This window comes from Tamandua tetradactyla, chromosome Y (genome assembly GCF_023851605.1).
Source record: "Tamandua tetradactyla isolate mTamTet1 chromosome Y, mTamTet1.pri, whole genome shotgun sequence".
Taxonomy (NCBI): Eukaryota; Metazoa; Chordata; class Mammalia; order Pilosa; family Myrmecophagidae; genus Tamandua; species Tamandua tetradactyla.
This window is the reverse complement of record NC_135354.1, coordinates 3,169,713-3,193,308: the sequence shown is the minus strand read 5'-3', so window position 1 is coordinate 3,193,308 and position 23,596 is coordinate 3,169,713. Positions and strand designations below refer to the sequence as shown.

Here is a 23,596-nt window from a genome sequence, read left to right as displayed (position 1 = left end):
ACAATTCCCTGAGATATGATGTCCATTAGCATCAACCTGACATCACCTTTTTATTTCTGCCTTTAGATTGGTTGCTTTCAGGCACAGCTGGATCCAACACCCAGCTATTTTCACCCTGGCCTGTTCTTTCTCTTTCAGCTCTGCTCTCTTCTGTGTGGCTTCACTCCAGGTGGACTCCTGACAGCTCCCCACCCCCATCCTCACAGTGCTAGTCCAGAAGGAAGAGGAAGATGCTCTTTTCCCCCTCTTCAAGCAGTTACTTTTAAAATCCTGGCAGTTTCCAGCATGGCCCTGAACCAATCGCTGCAGCCAGGGCAGTGAGATGCTCTGATTGGCCAGGCTGAGGTCATATGCCCTCCTGATCGTGGGATAGGGGTGGCCCCACCCACACCACATGGGCTGAGTGAGAGCAATGCATGCGTATCACTGTACAGCTCTAGCTGCCTCTGGGGACAGGGCAGCTGCCATCCTGCTTGGGGCTGCGTGGGGCGCACTAGTTCTATATACTGGTGGTATTGGATCCATGGAGGAATCCTGGGGGGATCTTGTGGGATCCTGATCTTCTAAATCTTTGGTGTAGTGTGTTTGGAGAAGATTACCATTGCATGAGGTTTGCAAACTTTTAAGTTATTTTCCATTGTGTTATTTTGAGAAGTGCATGGCTTCAAGGCCTTACCCAACAGTCTGTAGTTCCATTTCCCTCCCTTTGTGATTTGAGCTTCTGAAGAGTCAGTGTTTTAAAGTAGGGCATGCAGTGAAGAGAGCAATTCCACGGGGTTATGGGAAGTGTGTGAACATGGTCCTGAGTACTCAGGCCCACCTGATCCTGCATAAACAGAGAAGTAAGTTTCTTTATCTGGGTAAGGAGGTGAGTTTATTAAAGATGCATCATCAAGAAACTGGAGGAAGAAACTTCTCAAGACCAGATCAGAGTGGGAAGGGTGGTGTTCTAGTTTGCTAGCTGCCAGAATGCAATATACCAGAATCAGAATGGCTTTTAAAAAGGGGAATTTAATAAGTTGCTAGTTTACAGTTCTAAGGCCTAGAAAATGTCCCAATTACAACAAATCTATAGAAATGTCCAATTGAAGGCATCCAGGGAAAGATATCTTGGTTCAAGAAGGCTGATGAAGTTCAGGGTTTCTCTCTCAAGTGAGGAGGCACATGGCAAACACAGGGTTCCTCTCATCTGGAAGGGCACATGGTGAGCACAGTGTCATCTGCCAGCTTCTTCTCCTGGCTTCCTGTTTTGTGAAGCTCCCTGGGAGGTATTTTCCTTCTTCATCTCCAAAGGTCACTAGCTGGTGGACTCTGCTTCTCATGGCTATGTTGTTCTGCTCTACTCTCTCTAAATCTATTCTCCAAAATGTTTCCTCTTTTATAGGGCTTCAGAAACTAATCAAGACCCACCTGAATGGGTGGAGACATGTTGTCACCTCATCCAGTTTAACAACCACTCTCGATTACATCACATCTCCAGGGACATGATCTTATTACAGTTTCAAACATACAGTGCTGAATAGGGATTAGGAGAAATGACTGCCTTTACAAAATGGGATTAGGATTAAAACATGGTCTTTCTAGGGTTCATACATCATTTCAAACCAGCACAGGTGGTTTGGGCTTTTATAACCCAAATAGACAAAGAAATGGAAAAGATCCAGAAGAAAACAGAAAACACACACACACACACACACACACACACACACACACACACAAATACAAGTAAAAGTCACAGGATTCATTAAAATTGAGTAGTTTCATTGTGTTTGGCTGCCATACCCTGTTATCTGTAGGTTCTTCTTTCTTTATCGACCACTCAGGCCTGTGGTCTTGTCCTTGAAGAGGAGGAAGGTGCTGGTTTTAGTTCACATGATGTTTCGTTCCTGCAGGCAGAGGAAGGGAGGGTTTCTGTGAACAGAGAGTATGTTCTCTTTTTGTTGGAATTAGATCAACAGCAAAGTATTTCAACAAAGGCTTTTTCTGCTTAAAATAACTTGAAGGCTGCTTGAGTGAAGTGATTATTAAAAAAAAACATTTTTCTAGCAACTCCAATGAAATGTTGCTGTTATCATTATTACTTTATATATTATTGAAGGCACTGGCTTGATATACAATAATTGCTAAGAAATGTTGAATTTTGAATGCATGAGTTATAACCAAAACTTAGAGATCTAGCCAAAGAATGTAAGCTTGTCAAATTTTGCAGATTTACAGACTATCTATACATAATTGTGCATCTCTAGTTTCTCTTTGTATCCTCATAGGTGTGCTAAACCAGATTTTATGGAAGAATTCTAACTTTGAATATTCTCTTCCCTGAAGAAATCACACTTTTCAGACCACGTGTCTAGATTCTGGGTTCATGAGTTTTTGTTCTCAGACCACAGCACCTACCTTCAGGTTGAGCATTTGACCTAAATCAGAGAAAGGGGACAGATCATCATTAAGAGTAAGTAACATTTTCAAAGTGACTGGCTCTGCTGGCACTGGTCTTGCGTGCTCAGAGCTGAAGTCAAAGTTAGGTCTTGGTTTGGATACCAGAAGCCCCAGCAGGCTGTGTTTCTTCTCCAGCATGCTTTCTCCTCTGCTCAGCAGCACTGGGCAGGGACATGCTGAGGATGTCAGGGGTCGGTCTCTCAGAGTGGCCTTCCGGCTGCTGTGAGCCCCTCATTAGCCTGGCCCAGCTGCCGGGAATGATGAACCCTTTCCTTCTCTAGTTTTAGGCCAGTTTGGTTTTTCCCTTCTGAGCCCTGACTCGCATGCAAACCTCATCATTCTCCAGACTTCATTTTCATTTCTTGAGAGTGTATTAATGGATTCCTTTCTGAAACTGGGGTTTTCCAGTTTTGTTGATGTGAGCTAATCATCAGACAACTTCACAAGTCCAGGCACCCGAATACCACATGAATTTGTCTTCTCTTTTCTGGAGCCCAGAGAAACAGCTGCTCCAGTTATGTACATAGAGGCCATTCCCTAGCCTGGGCTGTCTTATTTTTGTGTTCTGTCACTGTGTGCATGAGCAGGCCTTGCAAGAAAGAAGAGATACATGCAGATTTTTTTTAATCTGTGTTCCACTATATGTCATTTTCTCAAGCCTGAGTCTGGGTCGTACTTGCTCAACCGAACAAATATTCTCTTAATTAATATACAATATATAAGAGCATATACCTGTGCAAAGAATGTCAGGAAAGAGCTAACCAGGTATAATCAGCCCAGGAGAAGTTGGAGAAGTCACATGCACAGAATCTTTTCTAACTGTGGTTAACCTAAGATATGGTTAGTTTAGAGTACTTGGCCTATAAGGAAGATTTTGAGGCTGTTGTGATCAAGGAGGGGATGTGATGGAATCATCGGGTTTAAATTAATTGGATTCAAGGGAATGCACATTTACACAAAGAGAGCTCCTCATCCAGGCAGATGGGCATACTTTGGGATTTCAGGAGCCCATAGAAATCCTTTCCATTGACTTTCTGTCCAGCTGAGAAATATTGAAAAACCACCAGATAAATGGAAAGTTGCGAGCATCACATCTGAGTTTTGACTGAAATGGCATTCAGTGGGACACTGCACTCCTGGCTTCTCCTAACTGTTCTCCTGGAGTTCTGCATGGAGGAGGTGAGTAGTGCTGTTTGGCTTCACATCTTCCTTTGAACTTCCACACTGTCAGTGTTCCAGGAAAGTGAATTGCACAACTTCTAGTCAGTAGCTCTTGGTGATGTTTCACCTGGCTCATGCTTTCTCCCTGTCTCCTTTGCCTTTTATTTTAATTTCTATCTTTGTTCTTGTGTAGAAATCCTCAGTGGTGTGTCTGTGGTACCCTGAGCATTGGTGACCTGCCTCACAGGTGGACGCTGTCCATCGGGAGAGCTGGCAGTCACGGCCTCTTGTGCAGTGCTTCTTCCCCTACCTGTTCCGAGTCCCCATGACAGCAGCTGCCCTGCACGCTGCACTGGTGACTGCTGCGGGGAATGGCTGAGCAGCTCCTTCCCTAAGAGTCATTGTAGGACCCAGACACACACATACCAGCAACAGCCCCGTGACCCGAAGGTGGTGGAGAGTGAACAAAAGCATGCAATTGACATTTAGAACTGCAGATGGCCTAGAATAGCCAATGTCATCTTGGAAAATAAAACAACTAGGATTAAGAGGATTTATACAACCTGATAACCTGATTTCAAGGCTTTATACAAAACTGTAGTAACCAAGAGAGTGTGGTATGGGCTTATGGCTCTACAGATAGACAAACAGAACAGAATAATTAGTCTACAATAGAATCACATATATGATCTAGAATAGTCTAAAAATAGGCTCACATATGTATGATCATCTGACTTTCAAATCAAATGTCAAGCCAAAGATTAGGAGAAATTATTTGCAAAACATATATCTGCTAAGGGTCTTGTATCCACAATTTATAAAGAATTACTATAACCTAACTATAAGGAAATTAAAAATAAATTTTAAAAATGGTCAAAATATTGAAACAGGCCATCCAACAAAGAGAGGCAAATAATCTTCAAGAACATGAAAAAATTAGCAATGTAACTAGTAAGGAAGTGCAAATTAAAACCCCCAAAGAGATACCACAACATACCCATTAGAATGACAGAAATTAAAAAGATCGACAATATCAAGTGTTATGGAAAAGGTGGAATAACTGGCGTCTTATATATTGTGGGGGGAGAATGCAAAGTTGTACAGCCACTTTGGAAACAGATTGGCTGTTTCATACACAGTTATGCATGCCCTTACCATAGGATTCAGCAATATCACTCTTAGATATTTACCCAAGAGATATGATAACATGTTCACACAAATGTTATTGGGGTTTTTAACATTATTGCAACTCAAAACAACCCAAATGCTCATGATCTGGTAAATAGATAAGAAAAATTATGCTTTATCTGTACAATGGAGCACCACTCATCATAAAAAGGAATATATAATATATATGTCAGTTAATCTAAAAAATTACATTAATTGACAGAAGCCAGACCAGTGACACATACTGTGTGACTCCATTCTTTGAAATGGCAAAATGATTCAGAAGAAATGTTAGTGCTGGGGAGAAGTGGGGAGGGCTTGACTCCAAAAAAGCAATAGGGACCTTGTTGGGGTGATGGAAATATTCTATATCTTGATTGTCGTGGCCCATTCCTCACTGCATTTGCCAGCATTCACTGAATTGTCACTTTTATTGTACATGGGTTATATCTCATTGCTGATTAAAAAACAATCTCAGTGTGGCTTAAATAATTAGCTTTGCCCTGAATGCATGTGGTGATCAGTGTCTGTCCAACATGGCTCTGGGGCGGGTGGGTGGTGGGACCTGGCAGCACGGCTCGGTGACTGGGTGACCTGCCCCAGCCAGGGCTCCCTGAGGTCCAGGTGTGCACACTGGTCATCCCTCCCCTCTGAGATATGATGGCATCACCCTGTGGTCAGAGGGGCTCAGAGAACCAGGTCTGCCATCAGGTCCCATCCTGAGCCCCCCAGTAGTGAGAGAGGAGCAAGTCCGGAGCTCCCATTCATCTCTGGGTCACAGCCCAGATGTTCCAGATGCAACATAGAGTGCATGGTGTGTGCAGCGCTTGTGGACCATGAGGCACAGCCACACCCACCCATGCCATGGGCTCAGAGAACACCCAGGAGGGGGTGGAGCATGGGGGCTCAGCCCATGGGTGGGCTTAGCTGGGGGTCTGGGGGCAGCAGTGTGAGGAAAACTGTTCCTTCCCACTGTTACCTCATTTTATATTTTTTGAATCTTAAATCCTGGGAAGGCATTATTTATTCAGCAATTAGCATTATATTATACAAATCAAAATGCAAATTTCTCAACTCCACTTTCAGAAAAATCCTCAGGCTTATGAGAGTTCACCCTAAAATCATCACTCCAGGGCCCAAAAGTATGGGCAAGAAGATTGAGCAGCCCTTCCCCTGCACATGTTGCCCGCCTGTGTCACAGTAGCTCTTAAGTCAGCCACCCCTAGTTTGTCTTTGTACCTGAAGGAGATTTAAATAGGATTGGATTCCTTATGTCATTTTGCATATGATAGGAAGGGCTGTGATTGGAAGAAACCTAGAAACAGTGATTCTTAAAAGTTGTACTTAGAGGGTCTGTTTAAGATGGTTTCTGAGCCGTCATTTCCTGGAAGGGCTCGGGATGTTGTCGGAAAGATAGAATCAGAGAAAAAGAGTAATTATAGAAATTGGCTTAGCTGTCTCTGAGCTTGTGATAATGATGCTGATAAAATCAACTGAGCCAGAAGGGAAGGTGAATTGTTAGTGTGAGAAACTGTCCTGGATTTGGCAGCTGAGAAAGCAGAGGTACCTGAGATGTTTGCTCATTATTGGGTTTATGTTTTTCAGTTCTGGGGAACGTGTTGGTAAGCAAAAATAAGGCCACTTCTGTCAGCCTGCAAGATATGTGTGCTGGTTTGAAGGGATGTATGTCCCCTAGAAAAGCCATGTTTTAATCAAAATCCCATTTCATAAAGGCAGAATAAATCCAGATTCAATACTGTATGTTTGCACCTATAATCAGATCATCTCCCTGGAGATGTGATTTAATCAAGAGTGATTGTTAAACTGGATTAAGTGATGACATGTCTCCACCCATTTGCGTGGGTCTTGATAAGTTTCTGGAGTCCTATAAGAGAGGAAACATTTTGGAGAATGAAAGAGATTCAGAGAGAGCAGAGAATACTGTAACACCATGAAGAAGAGTCCATGAACCAGTGACCTTTGTAGATGAAGAATGAAAATGCCTCCCAGGGAGCTTCATGAAACAGGAAGCCAGGAGAAGAAGTTAGCAGATGATGCCATGTTCACCATGTGCCCTTCCAGATGATAGAGAAACTCTGTGTTCACCATGTGCCTTCCAGATGAGAGAGAAACCCTGAACTTCGTTGGCCTTCTTAAACCAAGGTATCTTTCCCTGGATGCCTTTGAGCAGACATTTCTATAGGCTTGCTTTAATTGGGACATTTTCTCGGCCTTAGAACTGTAAACTAGCAACTTATTAAATTCCCCTTTTTAAAGGTGTTCTGTTTCTGGTATATTGCATTCCAGCAGCTAGCAGACTAGAACAGCAGATTTTACTTAAAAGAGAGAGAGAGAAAAAAAGGAGGAGGAAGAGAAGAAAATAAGACAAGATTAGTTTTCTATGGTTGGAAAGTAGGACAGTGGGTTGACTTACTTGCTAGGAGATGATTAAATAGTCAGATTGGGAATTTCTTATAGAGTTTATGTGAGAAAAATTTCTCACATAAATTTCTTAGAGTTTATGTGAGAAAAATCTATTAAAGATTAAAACAGCAGAATCCACAAAACAGGAGAGTTTTCAGATGGGAGCTTTCAATTAGAAACAAACAAAAATCCTGATTACAGAAAAAAATATATATACAAACACCTATGTACCTAGCACTCAGCTTTTGACATATTTCCTTCAACATTTTAAAAGAAATAAAATGTCACAGATATAATTAGAATCACTTAAGCAGCCCTCCCTTATTTCCTTCTCTTCTTCCTTTCCTCAAAGATAAAACTTATCACCCTCATGTACTTAAGTGTTCTATATAAGTATGAATCTATAGACCATGGATAAAAGTGTTGCACGTGGTTTTAAAATATTTAATAAATAGTATTATACTATGTATGTCTTCTGCTATGTGCTTCCCACCATCCTATGTTGTTTCATGAGTCATTCATGTTGAAATATGCAGCTGCGGTTAATACAGATTATCTGCCATGTGCTATTTATTTTGTAAGAATAAAGTACATGTTCTGGTTGATGGATATTTAGATTGTTTCCAATTTTTTGCTCTTACAAGAACACTGTGGTGAATATTCTCATACATATCTGCTTGTACAAATATACAAAAGTGCTTTACACATACACTCATACACATACACAGATGCTTACAGAGTAGAATTGCTTGTTTGTAGGGAAAGTGCATCTTCAGCTTTACCAGATTGTTCTCCAGAGCAGATAGACCAATTTAAACTCCTATCATCAATTCAGGAGCATTTCACTTTCTCTATAACTTCTACAAAACACTTGATATTGTCATATTTTTATATTATGTGCCAGTCTTTAGAGTGTTAAATTGTGTCCCATTATTTTAAGTTATAGTTCCCTGATTGCTAATGAATTTGAGCATATTTCTATATATTTGATGGGTATTTAAGTTTCCTCTTCTGTGAATTGCAGACCTATGAATTTGGGTTACTTTAACATTTATTATTGATTTTTAGGCCTTCTTTTAGTTGGATGTCCAGATGTTCCACAACATTTCTTTAAAAGCTGATTTTCTACTGTTTCACTTTGAACTTCTGTTGAAAATCAATTTTCCACATATTGGAATCTATTTCTAAACTTTCTCTTTGGTTCCGGTAATTTTATTTTTCTCAGAATTTGTTTTCAGCTTACCAGTTTGCAATTTCTTCATTAGATTTAGCTCTGATAATTTCACTTACTCTTCGCTGAGCTCAATGATTTTCTTTTACTCTCTATTTTCTATTTCCAATTCTTTGTTGGTAATATATAGAAATGAAATGAATTTTGTATATTGATACTGTATCATGTAATCTTATGAGTTTTAGAAGCTTTATTATAAACTTGAACAAATTTAAATACATAGATAATCAGGTCATTTACAAATGAAGACATTTTTCCTTTTTTTCTTTCCAATCTGGATGCCTTTTATTTTTATTTCCTTGTCTTATTGCACTGGCTAGAATCTCTAAGACAAAGTTGAAAAGGAGTGTTACAAGTAAGTAGACATTGTTGCCTTTCTCTTGATCTTAGGGAGGAAAGAATTCTGAGTTTCATACTTAACATGATATTAACTCTACTTTTTATTTAGTTCTATTTTTATTTTTTGTAGATGTCCTGTCTCAAATTCATCCCTAATTTACTGAGGATTTTAACCAGGAATGCATGCTGGATTTCTGCATCTGTTGAGGTGAATATATAGGTTTCTCCTCTAGTTTGCTGACATGGCTGAATAATCTCTGTGAATGATGTATTATCTTTTTTATATATTGCTGGATCCATTTATTAAAATTTCATTAATATTTTTTTGTCTATATTCAGGAGAGATATTTGTCTGTAATTTTCATTTCAGTAATTTAGATAATCCTAGCCACAAAGAGTGAGTGGGAGATATTTCATCTTCTTTAATTTTGGGGGGAAGACTTTGAGATTTGTTTTATTCCTTCCTTAATTGTTTTCCAGAAATAACCAATGAAACCATCTGGATCTAGAGATTTCTTTGTGGGAAAGTGTTTAATTATACCTAGTTTCTTTAGCTGATATAGTGCTATTAAGGTCATCTAATTTTTTTTCTTGAGAGCATTTTGTCAGTTTCAGTTTTTCAAGGACTTTAAGTTGTTTAAGTTGTGAAGTTAATATTAACATAGAAGTATTCATATTCTCTTGCTATCTATTTAATATCTATAGTATCTGAAACCATGTCACCTCTCTTATTCCTAATACTGGTGTTTCGGTTTGCTAACACTGCCAGAACCAATATACTGGAAATGGATTGGCTGTTATCAAGGGGATTTATTAGGTTACAGATTTGCAGTTCTAAGGCCATAAAATGTCCAAATTTAAGGCATCAACAAGATGATACCTGAACTCTGAAGAAAGCTCACTGCCATCTGGAATACCTCTATCAGCTGGGAAGTGACGTGGCTGGCATCTGCTGGGTTTTGCTCCCAGTTTGTTTCTTTCTCTCTCAAAGCATCTGTGGTTCCTCTCTTAGTTTCTCAGGGAAAACACTGGATTTCTTAGGTTATCTTGGCCCTCTTCAGGTTCTAGGTCCTTCAGGTTCTATGGGTTCTTGCTTAGAATCTGCCCAGGAAATTCTATATGAGTCCTCCCCAAAATGTCCTTTTCTTAAAGCACTCCAGTAAGTGGATTAAGGTCCACCTTGAGTGACTGGGGTCACATCTCCATGAAAACAACCTAATGAAAAGGTCCCACCCAACAATAGGCCTGCTCCCAAAATATTGGATGAAAAGAGCATGGCTTTTCTGGGGTATGTAACAGCTTCAAACCAGCATCAGCAGCCTCATCTGTTTTGCTTCCCCTTGAATTCCCATTTTCTGGATTCTAGTAGGTTCCTAACAAATATTACTCTCTAAATAAATATGCCCATTGTCATGCTAAATCCTGGGGTGACTGAGATAAAGAAAATTTCTGGCCCTTGAGAACTCACCTTCTAGAGCAAGGTTTCTCAGCCTCAATGCTGCTGGTATTTTGGGCTAGATGATTCTTTATCATGGGGAGAGGAGGGTGAGGCTGTCCTGTGCATCACAGGATGCATAACAGAATTCCTGGAAGTTTCTTGCCAGATGCCAGCACAACACCCTAAGTTTTGATAATGAACATTTTCTTCAGACACTGCCAAGTATCAGGGTGAGAGACAGATGTGTCTTCTTGGAAGCAAAGAGTGTTTAAACAGATTTAGCAGCTGGACATTGAGAATAGGGCTCAAGACCCAGCCGGAAGGGACCCTTGCTCTCCCAGGAAGCAGATGGTGTGCCCCAGAATCTTCTAGGCCTTTTGAGGATGTTAAGTGGATCAAACATGTACTTGCTGAATTGCTGTTGTTTTCCAGGCACCATGCCAGCTGCCGCAAGCTGAGAAGGGACCAAGAGAGCAAATCTTTGTCCTCCTGGAATGAGCTGAGTACAAGGGACACCTGAGGTTGAGCAAGTTATTCTGAGGATGGTCCTCATTTGAGAGGAGAAGTCAAGGGTGCTTTGAGGTTGTTTAACACAGAGGTGGCATGTCTTGGCCTGGAGGTGGAAGCCTCAGGAGGTAGGAGAGTTTGCCCAATGACATGGACGGGAAGGTTTTTTCAATCTTAATGTCATAAGTCTCAGGTTAAAGATGGGCCCATCTGTGGTTTTCAGACACTGTTCTGTGGTATCCTCTGATGCATGGAAATATCTCAGGGGTTCCCTCCTGGGAAAAAGGGTGTGCCCAGAAGTCAGGGCTCTAGGTGACCACTCTGGGGAGTCACATTTTCATGGGGTTGGGGGTGGGTCTTGCATTCAAACATCAGATTTTCAGGTAAAAATAGCCTACAGGCAAAACTGCCCTTGAAAACCAACTCAAGAAAGCACCACCCAAGGACAGAGATAGCATGTCTAAGGAAGTCCAGCTTGGCCAGTTGTTTGTGTGAGTTTGGAACAGTTCTCAGAGTGAGCAAAAGAGGAAGGAGCTGGCCTGGAAGTAGACGCCATGCTATTGACACCCTGGAATCCCACTCAGTGCAGGGAGCATCTCACATGATGAGAATGAGAAGTTGGGGTACCAAGGCCACCCAAGGGGATGGCAGCACCTTCGCTGCCACCCCAGGCCCATTCCAGGACATGCACATGTGGGGAAAGTGAGGCTGAACCCACCTTTTCCTCACCTCCTTTCATCTCCCCCTCCATTTTACTTTCTCCTCCTCCTCCCTTCTCCTGTCTCCCTTCTATTCCAGCCCCTCCTTCCGCTACATGTCTAGTATTTGAATTTGCTAGAAGTTAAATGCACAAATGGTGCCATATCACTATACACTATGAATTTTCATGTTATCTTATGTGAAGAGAAGTGTCTACTGTTTAAAATCATTTAAAAGCCATTTCTCTGATTTAGCTTCCTGTTTTTACTGGTAAGAAACTTGAGGTCCCAGAAATTGGGTGCCTTGCTCAGAACTCAGGGCAAAATGATGTCAGAGACAGGGCTCAGGCCAGACCCCGACTCCTAGCACAGTGCTCATGCCTATCCCCAGCCCCGCCACCCCAACCTTCAGATTCTGGTTCTCAGTGAGTAACAAGGAGGCTGTCCTCAGGGTTTTTCTTCAATGCAGTCATTGTTCAGTAATCATTGCTTTTTTGGTCAGTGCTTAAGTTGATGCTTAAGAAAGGCTCCTGAGGAAATCCAGAGGCCAGGGGCAGATACAGGTTGGGTGCCTGTTTCCAGGAACAGTGCATGCAGCTGAGTCTTCCCGTCCTGCCTCAGTGGCTTGGATCAGCATCAGAGAAGACTAATGTGGGTGACATAAGTTCTGGAGAACAGGAAGGGATTTTGCTCTCTTCCTTGCTTGCACTCCCTCTTTGTGCTGCCAAGTGATCATTATTGTCAGGGTGAGCGATGGGCCAAGAAACGGCTGGTGGTCCCTGGGACATGTGGCTGGGGCCCCGTTTCTCTCCCTTGCCCCCCAACACTCTGACTTCTTGCTGACCTGTCTAAGCAGCAGCCATCATTCTTTTCAGGGTTGGCTTAGCCCCTCCGTGGTGGGGGTCCTGGGGCCCCTTGGCTTTGGGAAAGGGGAGGTTCCTTTGATGTGCCAAGGGTCCTGAGACTACCCCCAGTTTCAGTGACTCACTAAGAGAACTCACAGGCTCAGCATCCAGCCCTGCCCATGACTGTGACTTGTTACAGCGGAAAGATTCTAGGAAATGACACCACACACAAGGAAATGACACCTGGGCAAGACTGGAAGAAACCAGCCACATGCCCTCAGAGTCCTCCCCCAGTGAAACCACACAGAAGGCACCTAATTCCTCGGCAGCAAGTCATGATGTCACAGATGAGATGTCTCCCAAGGAAGCTAGAGACTCAGCACTCATGGTGTTTACTGGGGCTGATCACTTAGACAGTCTCTGCATAGAATGCACCAGAACTGCAGACCCCAGAAGGAAGGCAGGCACTGAATATAGACCACATTTTGTTGGCACAACTGTTTCCGCTCCATGAGACCCTCCTCTCAGTGCTGGCTGAGGGGGGAGCCCTCCCCAAATCCATCTTCCCTTGCAAGCAGGCCTTTCAAAGGATCATAATGTCTGGCCTACTATGTTAACTCTTTCCTGCACCCACTATACACCTATCCAAATGGCTAAAAAACAATAGTGACAACTCCAAGGGCTGGCAAGGGGGCAGAGAAACCCGGCTTCTCTCTTCCCTGGCTAGAGGGAATGTAACATGTCAGAGCCCCTAGAAAACAGGGAAATAAGCTTTAAATTTTTATATTTTTCTTACAAAATTGGACTTTCACTTTTTATACAATACAGCAATCCCACTCTAGGGTATTTGTGCCAGAGAAATGAGAACTTGTGTTTTCTTACAAAACCCTGATATGAAAGCTTATATCAGCTTTCCATGCTGGAAACAACTGAAATGTCTTTCAGTAGGTGAAGGATTGAGCACAGTCTCATATACTGATGCAGCAGAGTACTATAGAGCAATGCAAAGGAAAAGTTGTGGTCACAGAACTACTCAGGTGGACGAGAAGGGCACTGTTGTTAGTGAAAAATTTTTCTCAAGGTGACACACTATGTGATTCCATTATCTAATGTTCTTGAAATGAGAACATATTGGAAGCAGAGAATAGATGAGTGGTTGCTGGAGGAAATTGAGAGAGGATGGGTTCCTTAGCAGTGGTGGAACAGTTTGGTATCTTGATTTGGGTATTGTTTACAGAAACTAATCCATGGATAAAGTTGTGTAGATCTGTACACACACACAAATGATTGCAGGTTCAAACGTGCTAGAATGAAATCCAACTTAAAGTCAAGTTAAAAGGATCAGTATCAAAGGCAACATCTGGTTTTGATATTGTGCTAAAGCTGTATAAGATGTCACCACTTGGGAAACAGGGTTGAGGGTATACAAGAGCCTCTGTACTATTTTTGCAATACCTTGTGAGTCTATAGTTTATTTCAAAATAAAAAGTAGATGAGACAGGAAAAGAAATGCATGGGAACTCCTTACCTCCAAGGACAGCAGTCTGAATTCTACCAAAGGCTATTTTTCAGCAGGGCATGGGCTTTGGAGACAGCCAGGGTGCTGATTCAAAATTAAATAAGTAAAGCAGATGACATACTTTGGTCACTCAGAAAACCTCGAGAGCTCCAATACCTTCCAGTCATTTCAAAGCCAGGGCTCATTGTAAACCAAGGGATACATCACAACCCCACTCAACAGCCCCACCTTGCCAGTGGGTCAAACAAACCTCCAAAAAGGGAGAGCCCAAGGGGAGGCACTACAAGTCACAGAGAGACAGGGCAAACCACACACAGAAATCTCACCTCCCCAGTGAAGCAAGGAAACCAAGAGGCACTGGAGGGGAAGTCACTGTGGATGGAAGAGGTTGGACAGCATCTGGGTGGGGGCAACATGCTTCTATCTGATTAGTTTGCACCGGGTTTCTAACCTACACCTACTTCAGATGTTTGAGCTGCTTGGCCAGTGACTTGGTTCATTTCCAGTCATTCTGAAAGTCCTCTTGTACTGGGAGATCTGTTTATTTCCTCCCTGATCCCAAGTCAACAAGGAGATTGAATGTCCTGTGAATATCCTGAGCGAACAGTTAGAAATAGCCATGTTGGTTGGACAGGACTAAGGATGGGCACTCTGCGAAGGCTGCTGCCTGCACTGACCACAGGCTCAACGGCTGTGCTGGGATGGTGCTGGCAGGTCAGCCGCCCACGGCAGATAACCCGGCCATGAGCAGCAGCTGGCATGTGCAGTAAACCCCATTCCCCTGTGGTCACCAGGAAGCACGTTTAGATGTCATGCCATTTCCTAGTGCATCTACAAAAATACAGAAATGCAAAAGGGTTGGTCCCAGAAAACAAGCAGAAGTCAGTCAAGCAGAAAGAAAAAGGGAAAACTCACTGTCGGTTGGTCCAACCAATTGCATCTATTTGGAAAAACCTTTGCAGACATATATTTTCTGAAAGGGAAAGGGGAAAACAGACCCAACCAAGCAAGTTGGGAAAGGAAGAAACCCATGGCTGTCAGTTGCAGGAACAAAGTGATAGAATTCTATTTGTAGCAGGAATGCAGCATGACAAATTTCCAAAGTCTCTGTCAATACCATTAACATCAAGGACATATGTCACGAAAACGCCATCCTGGGCCCCCATCCCGCCCTGCTTCTCTGAACTGCTCAGCTTTGTTGAGTGATGAGCCCAGAAGGACAAAATGTGAAGGGTTTTCTGCTCATTTTACACCCCCTTAAGGGGGTAAAAGTCATCAGCATCCTGTATTCTAAGGATAATTTCCTTCTTGAAAAAAACCATCACCCCTACTGCTGAGGGGTGTGCTGGATGTGTTTATCATAACGTGGGAAGGGAGGAATGTGGAGACACATATGCTGAGCAGCTTCCCACCCCCCTGTGAAGTGTCACTGCTGTATGCTCTTCGTCGAGTTCTTGTTAGGCTGCATGAGTCTTGGTTTCTTCATCTGTGAAGGGGGATCACGATTCCTGTAGGAACAACCTCACGAGGAGGATTAAATGATGCACACATGCACATTTGTTCTTGTCACAAAGTAAGAATGTGGTAAACATCAGAGACTTTAATTATATGCTCAGAGTAGTGCTGATGTGCAAACAGGTGCTGACCAGAGGGAACAGGTGTGGTTTATAACTAATGACACAGCCCTGTCCCCAGGTCGTCCCTGGTGTCTATTAGACCAGAGTGAAAGCCAAGAAGATGTTCCTGGGCACTTTTTTGCATAGCTTATTCCAGAGCCCAGCAAAGTTTTCCCAAAATGGTTTTAACTTTGCAAACCATCAAGAGGGCATTGTCAGCTGTATTTGCTTCTCTCCTCCGAGGGAAGGTACGCTGGGGGCAGTTCCCAGCATGCCCACCAGATGGCACCGGCACAACAGCTTGTGGCCAGGCATGCCTGGGCCTCTGCCCTCCCCCAGCTCACTCCCTCAGGCCTGTGCTTCCAGGAGTGAGTCAAGGGGGACCCCTTGCAGCCTGCCAGTGCTCCCAGGCACTGGGCAGCTTAGAAGGATGGTGCCACCCACCAGCCAACCCCACTGCCAGGCCTATGCCTCCACGGAGGACCAAGTGCACATTTCCCTTGAAGGGCCTTACTGTTTTTACTTAAAATGGAACCTACTCATTACTAAAAATTAAACAAAATAGGTGAAAAAAATCCCAAATTCCAGCACTTCCAAATGACCATCAGCTATGTTTGAAAACCATCATTCCAGATATTTATTCTATGTTCACATCTGTACAGAGATGCCTGGCTACCTGGCTGGATAAATTATCAGATGGACATTTTTATATAATAATGAAATCACATCTATATTTTGTTTTCTACTTGGGAAAGTGCTATATTCCTTTTTACTTGTAATTAAGAGAAGACAAAGATTATGCAAAGTAGGGTGCTGAATTTCATAAAACTATGACCTGACAATAAGAGATTTTTATTTTTAAAATAGCCTGATATGGAAAAGAAAGAAAATAAAACTCGTATGTACAAAAACTCATCAAGGTCTATTATTATTATTACTACTGCTGCTTCTACAACTGTGGCTACCACCTATACCACTACTGTTACCAACACCATCACCACCATCACTTCAACCATCACCATCACCATCATCACCACCATCACCATCACCATCACCATCATCACCATCACCACCACCATCATCACCATCATTACCAGCACCACCACCATCACCATCACCATCACCATCATCATCACCATCACCATCATCACCATCACCACCATCACCGTCATCACCATCATCACCATCACCATCATCTCCATCATCTCCACCATCACTATCACCACCATCACCATCATCACCATCATCATCACCATCACCATCATCACCATCACCACTATCATCACCATCACCATCATGACTATGACCATCACCATCACCAACATCACTGTCACCACCACCATCACCTCCACCATCACCATCACCACCATCACCACCATCATCACCACCACCACCATCACTATCACCATCATCACCATCACCATCACCACCACCATCACTGCCACTACCACCACCATCACCATCACTACCACCATCACCACTATCATCACCAACACCAACACTGTCACCACCATCACCATCACCACCACCACCACCACTATCACTAACATCACCATCATTTCTACTGTCTTCATGATGCAAGTTTAGCCAATAAGAAGGGCTCCCTTCTTGGAGAGATGAGGAAAAGGCAATCTTAGACTTCTTCCCCCTTCCTCCTTTCCTGATATTACTGGTTTTATAATTTTTACATTGTCAAATTTATAAAATTGATCATGTGTTTTGGAGTCTAATTCCTACATTTGTTTGATATTAATTCTGTAAGTATTGACTAATCTTGCTTATTTTGTCAGTTCAGTTACCTCTCTGCCATCTGATTTTGTTCATACTCAGACATGATGGTGTCTTTTATTTGCCAGTAGCCCCTTCCTATTCTTGTTGCAATATTACATTTTTTTATTCTTATATTCACATTTCATAGTGCTAGGGGAGAAAGGAGATTCACCCAGTGTAAGTCCACCAAAGTCCTATTGTTATTTTTTAACCTAAAAGTGCTCTTTAGTGTAAGGGAGTGTCCATCAAACCTTCCTTCCACACACCTTGATTGAGGACTCATGTGCCAGGCCTGTGGTTGGAGGCCGGAACTGGATAAGTGAGACTCAGTGTCCACTTCAGTGAGCTCATCATTCTACACAGGAGTGGGCTTCTCCTACTCTCTGAGGTAATGTGTTTAATGACAGAGGGAGTATTTCATCTGATGATTAAAGACCAAGCTTAGAACTCTGAGTCACTGGAGGAAGTACCAGGCTCAGCTGGAGAACTGCTAGATTCTTTTTGAGGGCAGAGGCCAAGAGAATGTGGCTTTCAAGATAAACTTAACCAACTTTCCCATATTACCGGAACCACATCTTCCTCTGAAAAATTCCCGCTCTTGACTGGCCACTGCTGTGGTTGGCCAGTCTTTGTGCCTGTGATGTTTATAAAGTTCCTGCTCTCTCTTCTGTGCAGGCAGCAAGAAAACAAATGGAACCAAACATCATCCAATTCCTGGGATTGGATTCCCACATCAGACTTTCCCTGTGAGTCTCACTTGTTGGCTGTCCAACATCCCCACCTGAGAGGCAGCCTCTTGATACTAGGATCACTTCTGCAGATTGGCTTGCATCTGGGAATGATAAGGCTGCCCTGTCTTCCAGTTGTCATATGTCAGGCTGGCCCCGAGTGAGCTACTCCTGTGACCTGCCAAGAATGAAGGAAATAGAGAACACTGTCCCACAAGGTGCAGCTAACTCTGAATATGTTTTGTTAAAAGGTGGATAAATGCACACATATACTGTCATGGTCAGGTTCATGTGTCAGCTTGGCCAGGTGGTGGTACCTGTTTGTCTGGTTGGGCAAATGCTGGCTGTCTCTCGCTATGAGGACATTTCATAGAATTAGATCACGATCACGTCAGCTGCATCCACAGTTGATTCCATTTGTAATCAGCCAAGGTGCGCATCTTCTGCAATGAGTGATGCTTAATCTAGTCCCCAGAAGCCTTTTAAGGATGATTCAGAAGAGACAGGCTCTCTTCCTGCTTCAGCTGGTGAGCCTCTCCTGTGGCATTCATCCAGACCCTCCATTGGAATCATTGGCTTCACAACCTGTCCTACAGATTTTGGACTATGTTCACATGGTTATGTGAGACACTTTTATAAATTTTATATTTACAGATACTTCCTGTTGATTCTGTCTCTCTAGAGAACCCTAATACATATACACACATGCACACATACATATATGCATGCATACATATACATATATATATGTACGTATGTGTGTGCACTTGTGTACATAATACCATCTTGTATGTGTACTTATAAATAGTACCATCTTCTATGTATATGTATCTATGTATATGATACCATATTGTGTGTGTGTGTGTATGTTTGCATAACATGATTTTCAGTACTCTTTGAGGTTTACTTTTTTTTATGTCTTTTTCAAAAAATGTTTAAATTTAGAAAGAAAACTGCAGAAGGAAATGGGATAAACCTCTAGAAGCAGAATGAATCACCTGACCAAACACACCTGTATTCTATGGTTCCAGGTGACAGGAAGAGAGACTGAAGCTGGGGCCCCACCTTTGTCCATTGGATTGGCCCTGGGGATGGGCATCATCACTGGGAGAGGACAGAGGGACAGAGAGAGAGACTGGCCTCCAGATGGCTGTCCATATGTGACAAAGAGGGAGGAGCAGGGGAGGCAGGGCCACTCTGTCCCAGATGGGGACACCTGGTCTGCTCTGTCCTGGATGGGGACACCTGGTCCAGATGTCATATGACTACTTTGAGCAGCAGAGGTTGGAGAGGTGGGGGTATCAGAGTGCACCAGCATCCGATGTGCCAGACAGAGCACACTCCAGAGCATTTGGAGCTCGAGATGGGCAGACCTGGTTCAGTTCTCTGCTTGGCCACCCACTGGCTCTGGGACCTGGGAAAGGCCCTGGGCTTCAGTGTCTCCATCTGCCCAGAGGGTTGACCTGTCTCCTCTGAGGCTGTGGGAGTGTGAAGCCAATGGGATTCTGGTGAAACTCTGCTCTCTATGCCTCCTTGCCATCTCCACCTTCTCCCACTCGGGCCTGTACCACTCACCTGCCTGGCTCCTGTTGACAGTTCAGCATCTGAAAGTTCCCAGATTCTCTTTGATTTGGGCTGCATGATGGAGATCACCTAATCAAGTTCACCTATCGAGGGAAACTGGAGGCTGCAGTGACTTTTTCCAGGTCAAGTTCCTCATTCTTCTGCTGACTCAGAGAGGACATGTCCATGGTACATAGTCAGGTGAGGACTGATCCTACCTGCAGACCCACAGTTCCTGAAACCCAGCTCCTTCCTGGGAAATGCTTTCCCTCCCTGGTGAGGGTCAGAGCCTCTGGGGGGCAGTGGTGACTGACCCTGGGACCCACCTGCAGGACTCCCTATCTCAGGCAGGTCACAGCCCTCACTCATGGCAGCCTGGCAAGTCCATCTCAGGTAACGGTCAGTTGGCCAGTCATTGGACAGCAGCAGTTTGAGCGGGAGCTCATCCTCATTCTCCTGCCCTCTTATGATGCTGTTTAGTCCTGGTCCACAGGCCGAGTACTCAGTGGGTACAGCCTGGCTCCAGTTCAAAGGGCATCATGAATAACCCTGAGAACAATCATCATAGAGTGGAACTCCAGCTAATTAACTCTGCCAGTGGTGTGTGGCTTTGGAAACCTGCTTTATGAAGGGTTTACTGAACTTTTGGCAATTCAAGGGATTTGGAGGTTCTACAATTCCCTCTTCTTTGTGGTGGCAGATGGAATTTCCCTACTTCTCTTCCCTACCTCAGCAAATGGTGTCATTGTCCACCCCATTGGTCAGAATTAAAATCTGGAAGTCATCCATGAGCCTCTTCATTTTAAACTCTCATATCCAGTCCGTCGGCACAACCTAATTGCTTCAACTTACAAAATATATCCCAAGCTCATCCATTTCTCTCTGTCACCACTACCAGTGCCCTAGTCCAGCCACCACTGTCTTTTGCAGTGTGCCCCACTTGCTTCCTGACAGGTCTTCCTGCATCCTCCTCCCCAGCTCTCCACAATCATCTTGTCTTGCTGATTGATTTGCTAGTGTACTACTCTGTTTTTCAAGAGAATGTAAGCCTCAGAAAGGTAGTTCATAACTGCCTTCTTACTTCTGCACCCCAGCTACCCATAAGAGAACTTGGCACCTGCTGGGTGTAGGAGAAATATCTATTGAAGAAGGAGCCTTAGGAAAAAGGCTAGGCATAATAACTTCAGCCCCTTGGGGAGTACTGTTTCCTTTTGTGCCTTTGTGGGGTCTGGGGCTTGGCGGGCCCTGAGTCAGAAGACAGTTTCCCTTGGCCCCAGTGGGGTCTTGCTGCTCAGGGGAGACTTAAGGAGGCATTGACTGTGGCTGTGTCTCTGGGAACCTCTTACTTCCCAAGACCCTGGGACCATTGGAGGTGAGAGGTGGGGGTAGAAGCATCTTCTCTCCCTGGGGGGACATCCTCCCTGGAAATGAGGACAACGCAGTACAGGGAAGACCTGAGAGATGGAGGAAGCATGAGGGATGTAGAACCCAGCTCTGATCCAGGAATGGATATGGGGTTAGTGGGGTGGCTATACAGCGAGCCCAGGGAAGGATGGCACAAGGCGAGGCCAGGGAAGTTGGCAGGGTCCAGGGCCTTGAAGAATGATGGAAAGAGCTTGGGTTTTCTTCTTTGAATATAGGAAGCCACTGATGGGTTTAAACAGAAGGTTGATCAGATATGGTTTATGTTTTAGAAAGAATCTGGAAGTCTTGAGGCTGTGTGAAAACTGGTGTTGAGGTTTGCAGGACTGGAGGTTATTGCAAAGGTCCAGGCAAGATGTGGTGGTGGGTTAGACCAGGTAGGAGGGGAATTGCCAAGATGTAGAAGTCAAATTCCTTTGGACAGTGGCTAGCCCATGAAGCTAGCATCTTGTGGTGCCCTGTGAGAAAATAATTTGGAGAGTCTGCATTCCATCAAGAATCATAAATAAAGCATTGAGGTAATTTTTTTACCAATTTAAAGTTGTCTTAGGTGAATATGAATTATTTCTCCTAAGGAAGATTTTAAGAACAAAACCTTTGGGGGGTGCAAGGGCAGTTCAGTGGTAGAATTCTCCCCTACCATGTGGGAGACCTGGGAGTGATTCCCGGTCCATGCACTTCCCAAAAAAGCAAACAAGCAAAACAGAGATTCATCAAATGGTACTGCTATAATGGAATATTCACATGGAAAAATAATGAAATGTGGCCCCCGCCATACAGCATACAAAAAGAATAATGCATTTGATGTGAAGTACATATGAAAATGTCACACCATAAGACAGACTTTGGTGGCTGTTGGTACATGTTGTTTATCACTGTGCAGAGAAGGTATGCTGCTCGGGATAACAAACAGTCTGCTGAAAGCTGCCATGAGTCTGAAGGTGAATCCTGCTATTCATGCAGGCTGCTGCTGCCAGGTGAGGCACTTCCTGGGTGCTGGGGGCCCCAGCTGCACCCGGTGATCTCCAGAAGCCCTCCTCCCTGCACACCTGCATGTGACCGAGGGTCTCTCTGAGAAACTCTTTCTTTATGGTGTGGTGAGAAAAGAGAACTGTGCTTGTTCCTGTAGACAGAAGGTGGAAAACATGCAAACAGTTCCCTCTTTGAAAATGAATTTCAGTGCTGACTGCTCCATGGAAATTCCACTCAAAGCCTTTTTTTTTTAATGTGGGCAGGGACCGGGACTCGAACCCGGGTCCTATGTCATGGCAGGCAAGCATTCTTGCCTGCTGAGCCACCATGGCCCACCCCACTCAAAGCCTTTTGACTCATTGATCCTGCAGTTATCTTGATCTGATGGCAGGTCTTAAGCCCTGGTCTAGAATTGAATTATATGTTCCCCTCCACCGTTGGATTGCTGTGTAATGTTAGAGGCACAACATAACCTCTCTGTTTTCATTTCCTCTCTTGGAAATTCAGATTCTCTTATGATTAACATTGTACTTGCTTAGTAAATCTTTTCACATAGATTAGTGGTCCCTGGTTATAGATTTAGAACCCACAGGTAGGGATAGAAAATCGACACCTAAAATAGTATTGTAGGGGAGTGAAGGGAAACCTGAGCAGTTTCTTGACTCTCCAAAGACCCTTAGGAAGCGCCATGCCAGTTGGCAGTTCCTTATCTGTCAGCTGTCCACATCCTTCTGTCCCTGTCCTGTGCATGGTGGTGGTGCTGGGCCCTGGTCACAGGGCTCTTGGCCAGCTGGGGCAGCATGGGCTCTTCCCACTGGGGGCACAGCAGGACCACTAGAGGCCCAGCAGAGGAGGGGTGCTGCCCTGATTTCAGTGCTTTCCTCCTTGTTCCCGTGGCACAGCTGCTGGCAGCCTGCATGAGACCCTGAGGAGCCCACCCTGCAGTAAGTGGGACCCTGGGGATCCCACCCTGCAGTGAGTGAGACCCTGGGGAGCCCACCCTGCAGTGGGTAAGACCCTGGGGAGCCCACCCTGCAGTGGGTGAGACCCTGGGGAGCCCACCCTCCAGTGAGACCCTGGGGAGCCCGCCCTCAAGCTACTAGGCCAGCTCTGGCCCCTGGTGCTGCCCACCCCCGCTCCAGTAGCAGGGCCTGAATAGCAGCCTTGGGGAGGGGGCTGCTTGGAGTCCCCTCCTGCCTTGGCTGTGTCCCCCAGCCCGAGGGGCAGAGCTCCATCCACATTATGGTTCCTCTGTTGTCTAGAGTTACAATCATCCTATTTAGTAGACAGCCACCTGTCAAAAGTTAGTAAATTTATATAAATGTTTTCTGTTCAAATCGGCAGTGTGGTTTATGACTCCTGGCTGGAGTCTGCCTGCTATGAACACAAATTACTTCTAACAGATTTAATTTTTCCGTTACTATTTTTTTCTTATTTATCCATTATATTTAAACAGTTTTCTCAAAGCCTGTAGTAGCCCATATTTTTAACGAATGAAAGCATAATCTCCTTAAAGCTATACTGATGTAAGTACTACTTCTTTTTATTTTAACATTTGATCATTTAGACTGATGGTTCTTGACTTTCTCTGGAAGCTCATCTAAAACGGGGGTTCCCAGCTGCCCTCCCAGATGGATTGGATTTAATGCATTAAATTTCAAAGGTGGTTTGCCCCAGGTGGTCATGGGCCCTGGGACTTGGGCTCATGGCTGCCTGGCTTTTCCAGATAAATATGTGTCTTCCACTGTCACACTTAG

General features: G+C 44.0%; 1 protein-coding gene across 5 annotated transcripts; it reads left to right on the top strand.

Annotated features, from left to right (window-relative positions):
- The first annotated feature begins 378 nt into the window (after positions 1-378).
- LOC143672617 (uncharacterized) lies at positions 379-18,986 on the top strand. Of its 5 annotated transcripts, XR_013169919.1 has the most exons (5): positions 6,209-6,930; positions 8,892-8,969; positions 10,632-10,834; positions 17,830-17,900; positions 18,914-18,986. XR_013169919.1 is itself a non-coding variant. In XM_077147226.1 (2 exons), the coding sequence occupies exon 1, from the start codon at positions 16,258-16,260 to the stop codon at positions 16,969-16,971; it is 714 nt and encodes a 237-aa protein (XP_077003341.1). In that variant the 5' UTR covers positions 15,197-16,257; the 3' UTR covers positions 16,972-17,900; positions 18,914-18,986. The 5 variants fall into 5 exon arrangements, 2 of the variants coding, with proteins under 2 accessions (XP_077003341.1, XP_077003342.1); XR_013169918.1 differs by lacking the exons at positions 6,209-6,930; positions 10,632-10,834 and adding an exon at positions 379-3,618; XR_013169920.1 differs by lacking the exons at positions 6,209-6,930; positions 8,892-8,969; positions 10,632-10,834 and adding an exon at positions 379-3,618.
- The last annotated feature ends 4,610 nt before the right edge of the window (positions 18,987-23,596 follow it).

Coding starts and splice junctions, on each gene's coding strand:
- LOC143672617 (XM_077147226.1), top strand. CDS start 16,258: ATGGAAAAGAAAGAAAATAAAACTCGTATGTACAAAAACTCATCAAGG.